General features: G+C 40.1%; 1 protein-coding gene across 3 annotated transcripts in view; it reads left to right on the forward strand.

Annotated features, from left to right (window-relative positions):
- ELOVL6 (ELOVL fatty acid elongase 6) overlaps window positions 1–15,627 on the forward strand; it is a 136,307-nt gene extending 120,680 nt beyond the window's left edge. For all 3 annotated transcript variants that reach the window (XM_010858535.1, XM_010858533.1, XM_010858534.1), the window contains one exon: window positions 10,104–15,627. In XM_010858535.1, coding sequence (XP_010856837.1) covers window positions 10,104–10,531 — 428 coding nt within the window. In that variant the 3' untranslated portion in view covers window positions 10,532–15,627. The remainder of the gene's footprint in view (window positions 1–10,103) is intronic.
- The last annotated feature ends 6,342 nt before the right edge of the window (window positions 15,628–21,969 follow it).

Below are 21,969 nucleotides of genomic sequence, written 5' to 3' on the forward strand. Positions count from 1 at the left end.
CAGTTTTTTAAGGAACTTCCATACTGTTCGGTAGTGGGTGTAATAACTTACATTCCCACCAACAGTGTAGGAGGATTCTCTTTTCTCCACATTCTCTACAACATTTGTTATTTGTAAACGTTTTAATAATGGACATTCTGGCTGGTGTGAGGGAAGACATCATTGTGGCTTTGATTTGCATTTCTCTAATAATTACTGATGGTTGAGCATCTTTTCATGTGCCTACGGATCATCTGTATGTCTTCTTTGAAGAAATGCCTATTAGGTCTTCTGCCCATTTTTCAACTGGGATGTTTGTTTTTATTCTTGTTGAACTGTATGACCTGTTTGTATATTTTGGAAAGTAAGCTCTTGTTGGTCATGTTATTTACAAATATTTTCTCCCAGTCCGTGGGTTGTCTTTTTTTTTTTTCTTGTGTATGTATTCCTTTGCTGTGCAAAAGCTTGCAAGTTTAATTTAATTAGCTCCTTTAATTTTTGCTTTTATATCTATTGCCTTGGAAGAATGGCCTTAGAAAATACTGGTAAGATTTACATTAGAGAATGTTTTGCCTATGTTCTCTTCTAAGAGTTTTATGGTGTCATGTCTTATATTTATGTCTTTAAGCCATCTTGAGTTTATTTTCGTGTATGGTGAGAGGGTGTGTCCTAACTGCATTGATTTATTTACATGAAGCTGTCCAACTTTCCTAACATCCCCTGCTGAAGAGACTGTCTTTTTCTTGTATACCCTTGCCTCCTATGTCAAAGATTAACTTGACAATAGGTGTGTGGGTCCTTTAGTAAACTTATAATAAGCACCTACCGTGGGCCAGACATTTAAAGTGCTGAAATGGAATTGCTACTTTATCAAAAACAGAAATTTATCATATGAATTTTTTATGAACCAGGTCCCCAGGCAGCTATTTTTTAATATTTAGATTAGGACCACTAGCTGCAAAGTTTTACACTAGAGAAGTGTTTTTCAGACTTGGAGCTACAGACAATGCCTAAAAGCCTACAGATGTGTTTTTTAGCAATGTCAAAATTCTGTGAGGACATTTTAATTTTGTATTTTCAGGTATAGATAAAAGATTGTCTACATTTCTCATAGTGATTTTTTTATTTAGAGTCATAGAGTCTGCTATGAGTCAGACTAAAGAGTTATTCAAATTGAGAAATATATCCCTTTGACTTTTAGTTTATTCAGTGTAAGTATCCTTATGAACCGCCTCCCCACCTTTTTGATAAAGAATTGTCTATAGATACATGAATACAGTAAATGTATGAACCTTGATTCCCTCTGCATGCCATCCCTGAACACCTTCACAGTTTCCCCCTCCCTACCCTCAAAAAGTACTTTCTTGCTTGCCTTAATCAGAAAAGGTACCTCTATGCTTCTGGCCTTTAGGCCTCTAATTGCAAAGGAGCTACTTCAGTCTTGGCTGCTAGAAATGCATTTCCCTGCCAGGGCTGCTTGTCTGTGTTCTGAGTTTTATCCAGTTGTGTCTGAGGGACTTGAGAATAAAAAAAGTTCCTTCTACCTTTTGAAGGAATAATACATGGAAGAGCCACACCAACCCATTCACAGTGGCCATTTTCCTTCAAAGGCGTGAGTCGCTCTGTGCTGTCTGTCCTCCCAGCTTCTACTCTAGATGGACACCTGAGTTGTAAGGTTAGGATTTGTGGATGAGAACTGCATCACTCAGAGGTATTTGTGCTCTAATCCTCTGTCTTGTTGGAGTGTTGTTGGTTCTGAGGAGGGTAGGGCAGTCAGTCACCTGTCTTAATTAATCTAGGCTCGAACATACTACTCCCTCCTGCCCCAATGTAGACCTTGTAATTAGACACAATTCTGTTCCCTCTTGAGGCCCAAAGGAGCTGTATTGTAGTTCCTTATGCCATTGGCTTGATAATCACTTTGCCTGGAGAAGCCCCATTCACCACAGCAGTTTATAGGCTGCATATCAAACAACCCATTCCTTCACAGTTCAAACAAGGGATTAGAGTGCTGTCAGTGGGCTAAAGAGTTGAAAAATAAATCCTAAACTTGATGCAGCTCTTTAATGAGGGTAGCGTGTGACACCAATTCTTCATGTGGTTTCAGATCCATTATACAGATATTTTCAGTCTTGAGTACCCTTTTCCAATTTTCAAATATGACTTATTCCCTTTCAGATATCCTGGATCTTACTTGATAGCTATCTTCCCAAGGTAAACTGCTTCATCAAAATAGATCCTAAACCAATTCGCCTAGTTTAGTGAACATGTGTGCTTTGGATGGCTTTTTGTTGGTTTGGGAAGTTAAATTCCTTCCCTGTAAAACACTCTAGAAAACCTTGTCGCTACTATTTAATTAAGAAAGCTTTATTCATTTGGATTATTTAGAATTTTTCTTATTTTTTAAGTTCCCGGTTCTGCTTCCAGTTCTCTATTCTGAACTTCCTAATGTATAGCAGAAAGAAAAGGTCTTGAGAGAGAAAAAAGAACAGTTCTTCCATGTTCAATACTGAAAACTCTATTTCCCCACTCCCAAAACCTGCCTGCCTATAGTTTTCACTAAAGTAATTTTTTTTTTTTTATTGTGGCGGAGCATATGTAAAATTGGCCATTTCTAGGTGACAGGGCTGCTGCATAATGGGCATTGGCATTGTTGTGCAGCCATCACACCATCCACCTCCAGAACTTTTATCTTCCCCAACTGAAAACTCTGTGCCCATTAAACACTAACATTCCCCCTTCACTGGATTTTTAATAGCAAGAAGGGCTTTCTGTCTCAGCAGAGAACAATGAGCTCATTTCAGTGAATTCCACAGCTATGGTCTACTAGAACAAGTGAGGGGAAGAGAGCCACCAACCTGCTTTGTGTGCCAAAATCTTTGACTGACTACTGTTTGAATTACATTAAAACCTGCTGAGATTTTGTTTTGTTAAAACTTGGAAACATCTGCTCTGAGTCTAGGTCCTTGCTCGGTTGAGCTCGTCATTGTTTTTGAAACTCTGACTCAGCGGAGCTCCCGCTAACTCTGTGAACAGGGGCGCAGCCATCTGTAACAAACCACACACACAGTGGGCGCTCCATCTCTTGGCGGCTGGGGCTTCCACATGCTCGTGAGCTTCTCCAGAGCTGCACACAGGGCTGCACTTGACAACACATGCACTGCAGGCATAGTTCAGGAGGGACACTTGGATACTGGATCACCGTGATCTGGCTTCAGGCTGGCTCTTGACTGAAAACAGCCAAACCAAAGGTTAGACTATGGTAAAGGACATGAACCAGAGGAAGATCTGGCTTCAGGCTGGCTCTTGACTGAAAATAGCCAAACCAAAGGTTAGACTGTGGTAAAGAACATGAACCTGAGGAAGCTAAAATAGGTGACATGCCCAAAACATTCACAGGTCAGAAGATCCACTGCTTATACTTGGCCAACATTCTTCCCATTATGCCCGCAGGACCTTTGACCAAGAAAGATTGGTTGGCTGACACTGCATTCACAGTCTCAATATCTTTTGTTTGCATTTCTCGGTCACTCTGTAGCTGTTGAGAGGCCTGGATGTGGAATGCTATCAGCATGATTGGCTCACAGCAAATTAAATGAGTTATTGTGTGGTTTTTCCCAGAGGAAAAATAATTCATAATTCCCAGAGCTGCATGACTGGTGTGTCTCAGCTGTGATATCAGAAGAACCGTGAGAGGTCTCAGGGCATCCTTTCTAGAACCTCACTCAAGGGAAACTCCCCTTCTCTGCATTGGTGGCCTTCCTGGAAGCAGTAACTTTGATATGGAATTGGAGTGCTACTCCTGAGAGATTCAGGGCCATTACTGGAAACTCATCTTCTTTCTCCATCTAATCACCCTGCATAGCTGTTCTGAGAAAAACTGTTATGTGTATCTAAATTAATTTCATTTTGAAGATCTCATGGCATGACCTTTGCCCCCACCTCCCTATGTTAGATAAAAGCACCTAGTATGTCTTCTTATATCAAGCCAGAGACCCCCACTCAGACAGGAAGAACACAATACTATTCCAGATTTGTAGCTTCTATGTTAGCTCATTCTCATGATCTGTGTTTTGTCTCCTACCACTCTTCCCACTCAGACTGTTCTTTAGACAATAAGGTTTTAATATAAAGGTGATGACAGAGGTCAAATTAAATCTAAGGAATTTAAAAGGATAAAATGCTCATTATTTTATGGCAAATAATTATGTTTGAATATTGTACAGGCTTTATTTTAGTTAATACTTAGAGACTCAAAGTCTCAATTACAAATAAATAAATTTGCTTTTAACATACAATTCCTTGGAAATTCTACCTTCTTTCTGCTGTGAACAAAGGCAAGTTGAAATTACCGTGTCTACATTATAGTCCATAGAAGGAAGGGAGGTGCAGAGTAGTAATTACACAGAAATAGTCTTCGACAAGCACACAAAAATAGCCCAGATTAACACAAATAAGTAGACACCAGGTCTCCTAACACTAGTTGTCTCCCTTTAACATACAACTGAGAGTTACTGTCACCATCGATCATTATTAGTCTGTCTGACATTTATAGGTTTAATATGTCAAACATCTCACAATAGAGAAGACTTCAAAGAAAATTTTATAAAAGGTTCAGAAATGCAGCAGCTGGAAACTTCCTTTCTGTTCTAAACAAATAAGTAATAATGTTGGAGTTTGCTTTTTCTTTTTTTTTTTCATTTTCCTTAGGTAGTAATTGACTATATGTTTTCTTGAAGAATAGCTGATTTACAATCTTGTTAATTCCAGGTGTACAGCAAAGTGATTCAGATTTTTTGTTTTTAAAATATTTTCCATTATAGTTTATTACAAGACATTGAATACAGTTTTCCATGCTATATAGTGAATCTTTGTTTATCTGTTTTATATATAATAGCATGTGTATCTGTTAATCCCATTGCTGTTATTGTTCAGTCACCAAGTTGTGTTCGACTCTCTGTGACCCCATGAACTGCTTCCGATCAGGTGGCCAAAATAGAGCTTCAGTTTCAACATCAGTCCTTCCAATGAATATTCAAGGCTGATTTCCTTTAGGATTGACTGGTTTGATCTCCTTGCTATCCAGGGGACTCTCAAGAGTTTTTTCCAGCATCGCACTTCAAAAGCATCAATTCTTCAGTGCTCAGCCTTCTTTATGGTCCAGCTCTTATATCCATACATGACTACTGGAAAAACCATAGCTTTGACTATATGGACCTTTGCTGGCAAAGTGATGTCTCTGCTTTTCAATACATTGTCTAGGTTGGTCATAGCTTTCTTCTAAGAAGCAAATGTCTTTTAATTTCATGGCTGCAGTAATCAACCGCAGGATTTTGGAGCCCAAGAAAATAAAATCTGACACTGTTTCCACTTTGTCCCCATCTATTTGCCACGAAGTGATGGGACCAGATGCCATGATCTTAGTTTTTTGAATGTTAAGTTTTAAGCTAGCTTTTTCACTATCGTCTTTCACCTTCATCTAGAGACTCTGTAGTTCCTCTTTGCTTTCTATCACCTGCATATCTGAAATTATTGATATCTCCTGGCAATCTTGATTCCACTTGTGATTCATCTACCCTAGCATGATGTACTCTGCATATAAGTTAAATAAGCAGGGTGACAATATATAGCCTTAAGTTACTCTTCCCAATTTTGAACCAGTCCATTGTTCCATGTATAACATTAACTGTTGCTTCTTGTCCTGCATATAGGTTTCTCAGAAGGTAGGTAAAATAGTTGGGTATTCCCATCTCTAAGAATTTTCCACAGTTTGTTGTGATCAAGACAGTCAAAGGCTTTAGCATGGTCAACGAAGCAGAAGTAGATGAGATTTTTTGGAATTCCCTTGATTTTGCTATGATCCAGCAGATGTTGGCAATTTGATCTCTGGTTCCTCTGCCTTTTCTAAATCTAGCTTGTACATCTGGAAGGTCTTGGTTCACATACTGTTGAAGCCTAGCTTGAAGAGTTTTGAGCTTTACCTTGCTAGCATGTGAAATGAGTGCAATTGTGTGGTAATTTGAACATTCTTTGGCATTGCCCTTCTTTGGGATTGGAATGAAAACTAACCTTTTCCAGTCCTGTGGCCACTGCTGAATTTTACAGATTTGCTGGCATATTGAGTAGAGCACTTTTACAGCATCATCTTTTAGAATTTGAAATAGCTCAGCTGGAATTCCATCACCTCCACTAGCTTTGTTTGTAGTAGTGCTTCCTAAGGCCGACTTGACTTCACGCTCCAGGTGAGTGACCACACCATCATGATTATCCTGGTCATTAATTGTCATTTTTGTACAGTTCTGTGTATTTTTGCCACTTCTTCTTAATCTCTTCTTCTTCTGTTAGGTCCTTGCTGTTTCTCTCCTTAATTGTGCCCATCTTTGTATGAAATGTTCCCTTGGTATCTCTAATCTCCCATTCTAATATTTTCCTTTATTTCTTTGCATTGATCACTCAGGCTTTCTTATCTCTCCTTGCTTTTCTTTGGAACTCTGCATTCAGTTGGGTATATCTTTTGCTTTCTCATTTGCCTTTAGCTTCTCTTCTTTTCTCAGCTATTTGCAAGGCCTCCTCAGACTACCACTTTGTCTTCTTGCATATCTTTTTTCTGAGGATGGTTTTGGTCACCACCTCCTGTACAATGTTACAAAGCTCTGTCCATAGTTCTGCAGGCATTCTGTCTACCAGATCTAATTTGATCTCTGGTTCCTCTGTCTTTTCTAAATGCAGCTTGTACATCTGGAAGTTCTTGGGTCATGAACTGCTATAGCCTAGCTTGAAGGATTTTGAGCGCATAATCTGCCAACATGTGAAATGAGTGCAATTGTGTGCTTATTTGAACATTGTTTGGCGTTGCCTTTCTTTGGGATTGGAATGAAACTCCTAATTTCTCCCATGCCCTGCTCCCACTTTTCCCTTTGGTGACCATAAGTTTGTTTTCTATGTTTGTGAGTCTGTTTTGTAAATGAATTCATTTGCATATATTTTAGAGTCTACATATAAGTGATATCATTATAATGTTTGTCTTTGACTTCAGTTATGATATTCTCTAAGTCCATTCATGTTGTTGCAAATGGCAGTATTTCTTTTTTATGGCTAAGTAATATTCCTTCATGTGTGTGTTTAGTAGTTGTTGCTTAGTAGTTAAGTCCTGTCCAACTCTTTGTGACCCCCATGGACTGTAGCCCACCAGGCTCCTCTGTCCATGGGATTTCCCAGACAAGAATACTGGCATGGGTTGCCATATCACATTTTTATCCATTCATCTGTTGATGGACACTTATGTTGTTTATCATGCTTGTATGAACATTGGAGTGCATGTACTTTTTTGAGTTAGAGATTTTGTCTTTTCACAGTATATGCCCAGGAGGGGGATTGCTGATCATATGGTAGCTCTATTTTTAGTTTTTTAATGAACCTCCATACTGTTCTTCAAAATGCCTGTACCGATTTACATTCCCATCAATCTTATCTTTTCTGTTTACTTAAGGTCCCATCAGAACCTTAAGTCTTTCCAAGATCCAACATTGTCTGACCTTCCTTTGTACCCAATGTTTTAGGGCATCCTTGAAGAATAAGGGATAAGACAAGGGTAAGTACTAATTCCCCTTGTAGTTAATTAAATTTCAGAATAAGAAGAGGGACCACCTAGTTATCCTTGTTATACAAAGAAGTTGAGGTCACCAAAGGTCATGAAGGATATTGATTTTTCTCATATCTGAAAACCTCAGAGATAGGAAAGAGAATGAAGCATCTGCCACATAAATCCTGCTTTTGCCCCACATCCCAGTGCTTGTTGTTTTGGTACTTGTTAATGGAATTGGGTGTATTTGTTATGTGCCTGCTCTTCATCTATTTTTATGTAAGTGTTCTAAAGTATATTTTTCAGAATCCCTAGGTTTTTCAGAGAATCATTATCATCTACCTCCATGAGCACCATTCTTGCTTCAATAATGTAAATTCTCTACCTTAGATGTGAACAGTGGTCTTTGGGGTAGCCAAAATAGCTCAGATGAGAGAGTTAGGCCAAAGAAACATTAGTCTTTTTCTTCAAGGGGTTAATGTTACTGAGATTTTGGATAATCCTGTAAAGCATTTTCAGAGTTAATTGCAGAAGAAAGTGTCATTCTCAGTTTTTTATCACTTGATTCATTGCTACCAAAATAATACCTATTATCCTCCAGTAAATACAGAAGATAATTTTTGTTCTTTTTCTGTTTTTGTCTTTTAACTTTTCAAAATTTATGTTAGAGTACAGTTGATTTACAATGTTGTTAGTTTCAGGTACACAGCAATGATTCACTTATAAATATATATATACTCATTCTTTTTCAGATTCTTTTCCCATATAGATTATTAGAGGATTGAGTAGATTTCCCTGTGCTATACAGTAGGCCCTTGTTGATTATCTAAATGCCTAATTTATCCCTCCCCCACCCTTTGGAAACCATAAGTTTATTTTTTGAAGTCTGTTCTGCAAATAAGTTCATTTGTATCATTTTTAGATTCCACATATAAGGGATATTGTGTGATATTTGTCTTCCTCTGACTTATTTCACTTAGTATGATAATCTCTCATCCGTTGCTTCAAATGGCATTATTTCACTCGTTTTTTATGACTAGTATTCATTGTATATATGCACCACATCTTTTCCATTCCTCTCGTGATGGACATTTACATTGCTTCCGTGTTTAGCGTTTGTAAGTAGTGCTGCAGTGAACATTAGGGTGCATGTATCTTTTCAAGTTATGGTTTTCTCTGGATAGATGCCCAGGAGTGGGACTGCTGGATCATAGGATAGTTCTATTTTTCATTTTTTAAGGACCCTCCATACTGTTCTCCACGGTGGCTGTACCAATTTACATTTCTACCAACAGTGCAGGTTGCTTCCCTTTTCTCCACACCCTCTCCAGGATTTATTGTTTCTAGACTTAAAAAAAAAAAATGTATTGGAGTATAGTTGATTTACAGTGCTGTGTTAGTTTCAGGTATACAGCAAAGTGAATCGGTTGTATATAGGCCATTATAGAGTATTGAGTAGAGTTCCCTGTGCTCTACAGCAGGTTCTGAGTTATCTATTTTCTATACTGTAGTGTATATAAGTCAACCCCGGTCTCCCAGTTTATCCCTCCCCTTCTTTAGCCCCTAGTAACCATACATACCATAACCTAGTTTTCTACATCTGTGATTCTACTTCTGTTTTGTAAATAAGTTCCATATACACACTGGAATATTACTCAGTCATTAAAAAATTACAAAATATTGATATTTGCAGCAACATGAATAGATCGAGATTGTCATAGTGAGTGAAATAAGTCAGACACAGAAAGACAAACATTATATAATATTACTTATATGTAAATAGCCTAAAAAGGTATTTTTGGTAGACTTTTTGATAACGGCCTTTCTGACTGGTGTGATGTCTTTGTCTTTGGATATGGAGTATCTTTTCTGTCAGCAGTTGGTCAGTAGTTACTTGTGATTTTGATGTTTTTGTGAGAAGAGGTAAGCTCAAGTCCTACTCCGCTATTTTGTCTCTTACCCAGGAATAGCCTTTTGTTTAAATTTTACTTTTCTAATTTCCATATGTCAAGGCTTCACATTTTATAGGGAACCTACAAAGATATGTTTTTAAAGAGTACTTTTGTCGTGTACCAAAGAAAGGTGGTTTTATTACTCCAGAGCGGCCTAAGAACATTTTACTGGGCACTTGAATTCAAATTTGTTTCTCTTGATTAATGAATATCACTTGACTCTCTTCCAGGTGATATTTCCTAAAATGCACAGCCTCATTGGAAATGGACAATATACTTCTAGTGTCCCTTCCAAATCAAAAATACGATTGTGTGCAAAACACCTTTCTGACAGTAACATTTATGGAGTGCTTACCATGTGCCTGTTTTGTATCCTATTTAATCCTCAAATAATTCCAACCTATTATCTCCATATTACAGATGAGGAAACTAGAAAGTAGGATGAATAACCTGCCAGGGTCACCGAGCTAGTAAATATCCGTCCACAAGTCTAACCCAAATCCATCTCATTCTGAGGTACAAGTTCATTCACCTTCTTGATACGGAGTATAGTCAGGGGGCTCACGTCCATTTCTGTTTGTGTCTTCCAGGAGATACAATATTCATTATTCTGAGGAAGCAGAAGCTGATCTTCCTGCACTGGTACCACCACATCACTGTGCTTCTGTACTCCTGGTACTCCTACAAGGACATGGTTGCTGGGGGTGGTTGGTTTATGACTATGAACTATAGCGTGCACTCTGTGATGTACTCTTACTATGCCTTGCGAGCAGCAGGTTTCCGAGTCTCCCGGAAGTTCGCCATGTTCATCACGTTGTCCCAGATCATTCAGATGCTGATAGGCTGTGTCATTAATTACCTGGTCTTCCAGTGGATGCAGCATGACCAGTGTTACTCTCACTTTCAGAACATCTTCTGGTCCTCACTCATGTACCTCAGCTACTTCGTGCTCTTCTGCCACTTCTTCTTTGAGGCCTACATCGGCAGCAAGATGAGGAAAGCAACGAAAGCTGACTAGTGTCGGAACTGAGGAGGAAGCCGTAGCTCAGGGTCATCAAGAAAAATAACAGACAAAAGAAAATGGCACAAGGAATCACATATGGTGCAGCTAAAACAAAACAAGACATATGAGCAAACACACAACCCAAGGCAGCTTAGGGATAATTAGGTTGACTTAACCCAGTAAGTTAGTGATCCTTTTCCGGTGAGGACTCACTGAGTACACCTCCGTCTCAAAGGACTGCTGCTGGAAGACCCCATTCCCTCTTTATCTGTCAACTCTAGGACAAATGAGAACAAAGTGGGCCAGAGGCAGAGAGAAGGCCAACAAGCTATTAACAGTATATGGAAAAAATGAATTTACTGTTATATTTCTCTAAGGATCAATGAAGTTTACTTAAAAACCATGTGAGCACATACCTACAATCCTTTATAATCTTTTTTGACACTAAACTGGAGCCAACAGAAAAGGTAAAAATGGAAGGGACACAGGGTGTACACCTAGAGTAATGCTTTTGCAAAACTTTTTCAGAAAGTACTTTTTCAGAAAGGTTACGGGTTGTAGCCCCTGTGAGAAAAGATGTCTTAATCACCTCCTGAGAAAACAGATGATAAACTACATTTCAACTAAGAGAAAGACTCGTCCCCCTTCATAGCACAGCCTCGGTCTAGTGAGTTCACCATAACAAAACGGGGCACAATATTTTCCCAGGGTTCTCCCTGGGAGGAAGGAAACAGTGTCGCCCAACTCTTGAAAGGGCAGCTCCGATCTCAGTATTTCTGATAGTTTTATTTCTACCCCTAAATGGGGTAGGACACAGCATCCTTTGTTCAGTTGCCTTGGGCTTTCAAACAGAAGAATAAATATAGAATAGAAAACAGACAACTCAACCAAATTATTTGAAAAATAGACTCTCTTACCCATAAAAAGTTGCAGCCCTACACCGAAGTTCTTGAGCTGGGAAAGAGGAATGAGCTGAAGATCAATGTAAGACACAATAAGTACACCCCTCCATAGTTGACTCCACATATAACTTTCCAAATGAAACCCTGTGGTACAGCCCATATTGTCTATATTTTTGTGAGTTTCACAAAGCAACCCACAGGGCTGTCCTTGATCTTGGGTGAACACTGTGTTTCTGTATCATCTGCCTTTGCTTCCTAAAGCAATGCAGAGGTGTTTAAAGTGCCCTCTGCTGGTCAAGCGGAGATACTTTGACAAACACACTTCATGGCAAGTTGAGCTGAACAGTGGACACACAAACGGCCCCCTCCGAGACTTATTCTTCAAATTTTAAATGATATAAAATATTCACCATATTTTTGGCCAAATCAGAAGACATTCTTCCTACTTTTGAGTCAGCTTCAAAAATTTTTTGAAAAGGGACTTACGCTCTGAAATTCAGAAAATCAACTTATTAAGAGCCATATTCTTTTAAAAAAAGCTAGATACTATAATATCTGTAATATTTCAGTCCTTTACAAGCCAAATAAATGTGTAAACGTTCCTGCATTTCAAAGAAGCAATTATGTCAAGTTGTTCAATGTGATATAATAGTATTCTAATTGGTTATATAGCTTAATGATTAGACAAACTAGGTAAAAATTAGGGGCTACTACACTGCATAGATTAGACATGCATAACCACACATATATACACACAGATGTGAAGTCCACCAAACTTAAAAGCCCAAATAAATAGAAACATGTTTTCTGGCTAGCAGAAAAAGAAGCTGTTTAGCTTTCTTGCTTTGAGTGTGTACAGAAAAGGGATTTTTCAAATTATTTTTATATTATTTTAGCTTTAATTGTGCTGTCATTCATGAAACAGAGCTGCTCTGCTTCTCTGTCAGAGATGACAAGGGCTTTCTCAGCATCTCGTCTATGTGTGGAATTAAAAAGAATAAAGTTTTATTCCATTCTGTGTGAATGGTCTGAACCATGAACAGAGAATCCGTGCAAACCAAGTCATGACTGATGGGATGGAGGGTGGGCTGTATGCAGGGAAGGGAAGCTGTTATGTCTGTGTTAAATTATTGTGAACAATCTATGACGTCTTGACATGGGTTTATAGATGCATTGATCGAAGAATGTATTCTTAGGGCAAAAACTGACATGGACTGAAAAGACAAGTCCTGCTATAACAACTAATAGATTATTAGGATGCAAACAATGTTATTTTGAGCTTTGAAAATACATGATACTGTGCAATAAGCTTTTTTTTCTTATAAGAGAAAATGAGCAGAATAATGAGGAAAAGGCCAAATAACAGTTGACTTGAATTTAACTGAAGGACCGTTAGAGCTTATTTGGTTAATTTAATTTAATGATTTAATCCATTGATTTATCAGTGATCCTTTAATGCAGGTTAGAATAAGGAAATAATCATAGACCTTAAACAGACTCCGATGCTTCCAAAGCACTTTCATCTTGGTACAGGTTCATACTTGTGTCTACTTATGAGATAATTTAGAAATTTTGTTTACAGGTTGAATGTCTAATAAATAGTTTTAAAATTAGCGAAATATATCTAAAGGCATTTCCGATGTTTATCATGGGAGGGGGAAAAGAATCATACCTTTAAAAAAATTGAAATTCTGATATTACAGGTTCAATACACTGTTTTTAACATCTCAGCTTAAGTGATTAATTCTTTTAATATATGAGGCAGGACCACTACCCCATGGCAAATTGAAGCCTATCGGAGAATTGACTGCCACATAGATAATCCTGCTGTCATTTAACATTCCAGAAAAACTTGGGCAGGCAAGTTTTTATAGCTGCCCCACTATGCTGCAATAGATTTCCTTTCTCTTGAAGATTTTCCACTGCACTTCAATTCCAGTATCGTGAAAACATTCCTGGATTGAAAAAGTTTTTTAAACCAAATCTTCATTTCAGACATAAATCATGCAATTTGATACACAAGGTCTGAGCATCAACCCAAGTCTATGAGTTTGCAGTGAAAAACATTCTAATGAGAAATGCTCTGTTCACAGATCAGGAGGTTTGATCTGGACCTTCTAGTTTGCTCATGAGAACAGAGCCACTACTATATTCAAAAATCATGTATTGAGGTGATTATTCCAGTTAATTTACTCCCATCCTTCTAACTGTCTGTTCCCTTCTCCAGGGGATCTTCCCGACCCAGGAATCAAACCCGCATCTCCCACATTTCAGGCAGATTGTTTACCATCTGAGCCACCAGGGAAAACCTTCTAATCATACACTGCTATAGACACGAGGGGACAGGGACAATACATTCATATATGTTGCTGATGGGGAAAGAAAAAATTATAGCCCCTATCATTTCTATTAATGTGGCTCTGAGTCTGGAACTTTACTGAGGGGGTTTTTGCAGAACAGGATGGAAGAACACTTCTAGGAAAGAGACTCACAGAAAAAAAGAATTTTTTTTAAAAAATCAGCTGTGTTATCATCATAAGATAAAAACTGTCACATTAAGAACAACAAAGCACCTGGAGTAAACTACACTGGAATAGAATATTCCACAAGTCTGGTCTGGTTCCAGACTGCTGGGTTACCAGGGAGAAATAAGCTCAGGTTGCTATCTGTTATGAGAGAACAGCCTTTCTTCAGACGCAATTAGGCTCCAGCACACTGCCCCCTCCCCCGCCCCGAGTTTGGTTAATGAATCTTCAACATAGTTGTTGGGTTGGTCATGTGCTGACTCAAGAGGGCTGTTAGGAGAGTGGAGATGGTCAAACAGACCACCTCCCTGAGTTCAGTGCTTTGAGCTGTGTGTGCATGGTCTGTGCCTGTCTCTTAGACACTTCTTTCCCTGAAAATGTTTCCATCCTGAAAAGTACAATTGTGTGAGAGCTTTATGATGAAAGTCTAGTGGTCCGATCTTTTTGTTTTCAATAATAAATATTTTGCTATCAATTCAGGATGGTAGTAGAGCCTATTTTCGTGCTGTGAGTCATTGTCTCCTGTAACGTGGTATTCTGTCCTTTTTCTAGCTGTATACAGGAACCAATTCTTTGTGCCTCAGACCCATCACCAACCAAAAGAGATTTTGATAAGAATGCACCACAGGGTTTTGGCCTCTGTTGCATACACATTAAAGTGAGAGCTGATAAAGCAATGATACTGTATTTTGTGCTGACAATCAGGATGAAGTGGTAGGTCCCAGTCTTGCAGTGAACCAACAGCCTCTGTATGCTGGTACCCAATACTTAGCAAAAAAAAGAATCATTGTAGTTCTAGCATTTTCTTGAATGCCAGTTGTAACATGCCAATTATAAACATCTTTGAGCCATATGGCAAAACCCATAGCTAAAGAGACCAGTTAGGTACCCCTGTGCAGAGCATCAAAGACTATTCACAGGCCTGTTGAATCACCAAGTTACTGGCTTCATCCTCAGATACTTTGAAAATTCAGGGCTCACAGAGAGGGAAAAATAGGCCCCAGGTCTCCCTTCCTCCTGAATTATTCTACTTTAAAAAAAGTGAAACAAGTTATTCTAGCACTAAAGAAACAGACAGTGGGAACCTATCTGTGGTGGAGTTCAGGGGGCCTGGGGAAGTCTTAAGAATGGCAGTTTAATTTCATGTTGGGCAAGTAAAAGTCTTCACATCAGATGCACTTCATAGAAATTCAAACACGAAACTACATTGTAGTAAACAGTTCCTGAAGCAACTGGTTAAAGAAACTGGTTGCATAAATCACAGGCCATTTTTGCAACATATTTAAGCCAGGATTTCAAGGTCCCAACTCATGCTGGTATTGAACACTGTCATTCTCTCAATGCTTGGTGTCTCTGGAGACGTTTTCCCAGAAGACAGAACCCTAGACTGCTCCAGAAGTAGCCTCATAGTGCTGCCCAAGCCTGTCAATTCAAACGGGTCTGCTCTCTGGGCATGTTCAGGCAGGAGGTTGCTTACTGCTACCTGGAAAACCACTGGAAGATTCTGCTTCTTAGAGGACCCAGTGCCTCTATTCAACTAAAAGACCACCCATATACGCCTCACAGAGCAAATCACAGCAATGTTGGAAGTGTCATTTTCAAGTGCTGATTTCACGACATTAAAAGAAATATTTTTTTTCTGGTATATTAAAAATAAAATCATAACTTTTGATTTAAAAGCGAACTGTTTCTGGTTTCTTTTCTTTCTTTCTTCTGAGCAGTGCAAAGGAGGCATCCATAAGGGCTACTTAGAAATCTCAGAAAGGCCTTCCAGTGTGCTCGTGGAACACAGGAAAGTCACTGAAACTCCCCAGTCCTCAAGCAGAGCCCAGGAATGATGTGGGTGCCAAATACTTCTGATCAAAACCCCACAGGTGTCCAGCCCTCCCATAGTGTTTCAAGGGTGAAACACAGCACATTCTCCAGAATTGACACGTCAGGGCAGTCCTCGTGGGGCAGATAGCCTAAGTTGGATCCCTGTTTAACAGGTTGAGAAAAATGTGTTCGTTAGATCAAATGTCACCGAAGTAGAAGGAACAAGATGTGAACATAATCTCCTGAAAGAAGTATAAATGAGTGAAATTCCGAGGCTCAGCCCTGAACTAGGAAGCACGGTGCCATGTCACTGGACAAAGAGTTGCAGAACAAAATGTGTTGGAAACAGGAAATGTAGCACCTACCTCCCAGGAAGGGCGGTACATCACTTACACACCCGTGACTAGCAAGGGGGGCACAGCCGTCTACTCCCCGCTCCTACAACTTGCCCTGCAACTCCTAACGTTTTTGTATGATCTGTTGTATATGTTTCAGGCTACACGTTCGTGTTTTTCTCTACAATGTGTACAATAGCAATGTCCCTATAGCATTTATATTTAAAACTAAGAACCTGTTACTTGTGAAGGTTCTCTATAGCTAGATTGCTATAAACACGCCTCACTTTTCACATCATCTCAGAATAAGACAAAACTTCCCATTTGTAACTCATTTAATGTATGTTCTTAACTCAGGTCAAAATGGGTGAATGGGGAGGGGGAGACCTATACTGCACAGAAAGTCATTTTTATTAACTTCACAACAACAATAAAAAATAGTGTGTATAAAGGAAAAGCAGAAGCAAACCTTAGAAGTGTTTCTCTTTTTCATAGCAGTCTCAGAACCCCAATGATTGTGCCATCAGGTAGCTTCTGGTAGAAACACAGTCTCGTATAATAGTATACAAGCTTCAGAAATGAATATGGCACACATGAAAACATGAGCATTTTATATCACTATCTAGCAAAAATGCTGTACTTATGATACTTCAAGACCAAGAATATGCTATAGCAGGCTTCCCAGGGATGGAAAAATAAGAATAGGGTCAGAATACAGTATTTCAGCAACATGACCACTCTTGGTTGTTTCTGCAACATGAATGAAAGTAATTGGATCCATAATAAGGTATCATTAAATGCATGGTCAACACAAAATAATTAAAAGGGCTCCCCACTGGTTGGTCTGTTGCTGATGAATCTCCAGGCCTCGTTGATCTGGGGCAAGGTTTCATTTATTGCCAAACACCTGTCCTGAGACTAAACAGGGAGGTCTTGCTGAGAAGCACTGGTGACCACAGGGGTTTCCATTGTGCGGGGAGAGGTGGGCTGCACCAAGTGACCCCAGCCCTCACAAAACTGTACACTCAGACATACACAGAATCATTCATATGCTCTCCCCCTTAGTGTGTGATATCTGCACCCTCATGTCACCATAAAGGGCTCCAGGCAAGATTAAGAAGCTCTGGATTAGATCAGATGAAATTCACCAACCCAGTTCACTCTGTAACCTTTGACATTTCCTTCTGCTTTTCATTCTTTACCTATGTGATAGTTGAAGGATGTAACCATTAGTATTACACCTTACTTATATATGGCTCCTCTGTCCAGGGGGGTCTCCAGGCAAGAATACTGGAGTAGGTTGCCATTCCCTTCCCCAGGGGATCTTCCCGACCCAGGAATCGAGCCCAGGTCTCTGCATTGCAGGCAGATTCTTTACCATATGAGCCACCAGGGGAAATATATGCATTATAGAAGATGTATTTATATGGAAAAGATAACATACATAGGTTCTCAGAAAACAACACAGCATCCTCAGGGTTAAACCCATGGGGCAGCCCCTCCTGACACAACCCCTGCCATCTCACTACTGGATTCTGCAATCTTTGGTGTTTTCAGCCCCCCAGGGTGAAAGCCCTGAGCTACAGGCTGGGGTTTCATACACAGCTTCCTTTTCTATTGACTACACTAATTCATTTCATACTAGAGGGAAAAACTGCCCCCCTGGGTATTGCTCTGCTATTATTTATTTATGAAAACTCTACTGGCTGTTTCTGCAGGCAGCCAATCTCTCTCTACAAAGAGAAGGCAAACAGGTTTGCAATGCTTGCATCACATCTGGCTTGTAACTGTGTGAGTTACTATAAAATACCAGTGCATTTTTGCAAAATGAGCACTTTGTCTCCTAATCAGAAGCAGTTCTTATTTCAACTTGGTTTTAGAATAATCAAATCTATACAACATAAATCTACTGAGCTTCTAAACGGACTTAGGCAGCCAAGGCAACTCATTTGTTTATTTTCACCTAAGCCAAATTTCCCCCGGACCCACTGGCCTGTAAAGGCAAATTGCTGGTTTGTAGCTCCCACTGATGCAGGACCTCTGACTTCCTGCCAAGTCCCTCGCATCTAATTCTAGAAATCGCCAAGGGGAGTCTCACAGCCTCTGTCAGGCATTTCTGCTATGTGGTCACTCCCACCCTACCTCCCTGCCACCCAGGGCCAGCCCAGCTGCTATTGCATCTGTCCACTGGGCCCTGAAACCCCTTGGCCTGGCCAGGTGGAGCGGTTCTCAGAAGGCCTCCACTGCCCCTCAGAGAGACAGGGCACCCTCTGGTCTGCAATGAGACAAGATGCCTCTTTCCCTTGGTTAGATGTGCTTTGTGAGAAAAACCACCCCCTTCTCTACCTAACAGCCAGGCATGCGTCCAGGAACTGAAGAATGGATTTGAGAAATGGCCACTGCACTGAATCAGAATGTCTATTTCCTCTCCTGCCTGGGGCAAAGCTGGCCCTTGGGTTGAGCTCATTGGACCTCCTTTTAGCTGGAGAAGTATTATCCCCAGAAGGCCCTCAGCCCCACTATAAATGGACTCCCGTGGCGACCACCTCTGCTCCCTAGACTTGCCCTGACATCTCTGAGTGTAGCAAAGGACACAGGTGGAGTTCCTTTTCTAGAAGCCTCCCAGGTCTCCTCCAGGCTCCCCTTTATCTGTCCCCACTACAGGTCCAGGCATCTCTGAGATGCACTTAAATTCAGCCTAGGCACCCTGCCAAGTTTGTAAAAATGAAATGCTAAGCACACTGACCAAGGGAACATTTCATGCAAAGATGGGCACAATAAAGGACAGAAATGGTATGGACCTAACAGAAGCAGAAAGACATTAAGAAGAGGTGGCAAGAATACACAGAAGAGCTGTATGTAAAAGGTCTTAATAACCTGGATAACCATGATGGTGTGATCACTCACCTAGAGCCAGACATCCTGGAGTGTGAAGTCAAGTGGACCTTAGGAAGCATTACTACAAACAGAGCTAGTGTGGGTGATGGAATTTCAGCTGAGCTATTTCAAATCCTTAAAGATGATGCTGTTAAAGTGCTGCACTGAATATGCCAGCAAATCTGTAAAAGTCAGCAGTGGCCACAGGTCGATTTTCATTCCAATCCCAAAGAAGGGCAATGCCAAAGAATGTTAAATCTACCCCATAGTTGTACTCATCTCACGTGCTAGCAAGGTAATGCTCAAAATCCTTCAAGCTAGGCTTCAATAGTACATGAACAGAGAACTTTCAGACATACAAGCTAGATTTAGAAAACCCAGAGATTAAATTTCCTACATCATAGAAAATGCAAGGGAATTCCAGAAAAAAACTACTTTTGCTTCATTATCTACACTAAAGCCTTTGACTGTGTGGATCACAACACACTGTGGAAAATCCTTAGAGATGGAAATACCAGACCAGCTGACCTGCCTCCTGAGAAACCTGTATGCAAGTCAAGAAGCAATAGTTAGAACCGGACATGGAACAATGAACTGGTTCAAAATTAGGAAAGGAATATGTCAAGGCTGTATATTGTCATCCTGCTTACTTAACTTATATGCAGAGTAAATTATGTGAAATGCAAGGCTGGATCAAGTTCAAGCTGGAATCAAGATTGCTGGGAGAAATATCAATAACCTCAGATATGCAGATGACACCACCCTTTGGCAGAAAGTGAAGAAGATCAAAAGAACCTCTTGATGAAAGTGAAAGAGGAGAGTGAAAAAGGTGGCTTTAAATTCAACATTCAAAAAGCTAAAATCATGGCATCTGGTCCCATCACTTCATGGGAAATAGATGGGGGGCAAAAAATGGAACTAATGACAGACTTTATTTTCTTGGTTCCAAAATCACTGTGGATGGTAACTGTAGCCATGAAATTAAAAGATGCTTGCTCCTTGGAAGAAAGCTATGACAAACCTAGACAACATATTTAAAAGCAGAGACATTACTTTGCCGACAAAGGTCCATCTAGTCAAAGCCATGGTTTTTCCAGTAATCATGTATGGATGTGAGAGTTGGACCATGAAGAAGGCTGAGCACTGAAGGATTGATGCTTTAGAATTATGGTGCCACAGAAGACTCTTGAGAGTCCCTTGGACTGCAAGGAGATCAAACCAGTCAATCCTAAAGGAAATCAACCCTGAATAATCATTGGAAGGACTGATGCTGAAGCTAAAACTCTAATACTTTGGCCACCTGATGAAAAGAGGTGACTCACTGGAAAAGACCCTGGTGCTGGGAAAGATTGAAGGCAACGAGGAGAAGGGGGAGACAGAGGATTAGACAGTTGGATGGCATCACCAATTCAATGGACATGAGTTCTGAGCAAACTCTGGGAGAAGGACAGGGAAGCCTGGCCTGCGGCAGTCCATGGGGTCACAAGAAGCCAGACACGACTGAGTAACTGAACTGAACTGAGCTACTGAACAATGAAAGCATATTTAAACAAGTCCTTTCCTTTCTAGTGAAAATCAACTTTTGAATTAAACAGGCAAACTGCAGAAAGTCATGACAATTTCTTAGACTTTCTCTCTTTATCCCTGACTATGGCCTTCTCACGTGCACGTTTCATCTGCCTGGAAAACAGAGGTTAGGGCACTTGTTGAGTTCTCATATCCCTGCCTGTGCATTCCTACCTCGTGTGGCTAATCACCACATAAATATATAATTTATTATTTGTGGACTGTTGAAAAATCTGACTTCAATAGATTACAATCTTTACAGCAGTGGTCCCCCACCTCCAGGATCTAATGTCTGATGATCTGAGGAGGAGCTGATATAATAATAATAAAATTAAAGTGCACAACAAATGTAACACTTGAATCATCCTCAAACCATCCCCCCCACCCACTCCTGATGCATGGAAAAATTGTGTTCACAAAACCAGTTCCTTGTGCCCAAAAGGTTGGGGACTGCTGCTTTATAGCACAAAGAATCAAGTTCTCCCATCCCCCTTGGCAACTCCAGTGCCTTGGAGTTAAATATTTGTTGAACTGATGAAAAAAAATGTTAGTTGCAGCTGTGGATGTAAACAGAATTTTGGATCTCTGTCTTCTTTCTCCTCTGTGTACTGTGTGTATTTGTAAATGTTTGTGTGCTCTCGGAAAGCTCTTGTCCTTTTTCATTGTATACTTACAAATAGGCAGAACTGTGTTTTGAGCCACTGGATTAGTTGCTTATTCCAGTGGGAATTTTTTAAATCTCATGCGATATCATGGTTTGATTAGCAAAAGTTCTTGTCTAGGACTTCAGAAAACAAGCTCTGGAATCAAGTTGCCTAACTCTGCCATCTGCCTGGAGGTAGTTATTTGACTACCCTGTGCCTCAGTTTCCTCATCTGTGAAATGGGCATAAGAACGATACCTAAGTGTTAGTCACTCAGTTGCACCCAACTCTTTGCGACCCCATGGACTGCAGCCCACCAGGCTCCTCTGTCCATGAGATTTTCCAGTCAAGTATACTGAAGTGGGCTGCCTTTTCCTTCTCCAGGGGATCTTCCCAACCCAGGGATCGAACCCGGGTCTCCTGCACTGCAGGCAGATTCTTTACTGTCTGAGCTACAAGGGAAGCGTGAATCTCAAATACATCAGAACATAAAGAAACCTGTACACTTTCCCAGAGTACTGAGGGTTTATAATAAGATGCATTAGCTCCAACTCCATGTTTAGTCAGCTGCTTTTTTCTTCTGAATTCTTCTGGATTCTGATTTCTTTCTCAGACAAAAGAAAAGGAAAAGTTACTCTCTGCAAGAATGTTTCAGTTTAGTCACATCTCAGAAATAAGTCAGCCCACTAGTTTGGGAATATGAGAGAGAGAGACCTTGTGTGTGCACACGTGAGCATGTGCATGTGCATGCACCTTCATGTGTGTGGGAGGTGACGTGATGAAGGAGTGG

Source organism: Bison bison, unplaced genomic scaffold (genome assembly GCF_000754665.1).
Source record: "Bison bison bison isolate TAMUID 2011002044 unplaced genomic scaffold, Bison_UMD1.0 scf7180017864389, whole genome shotgun sequence".
Taxonomy (NCBI): Eukaryota; Metazoa; Chordata; class Mammalia; order Artiodactyla; family Bovidae; genus Bison; species Bison bison.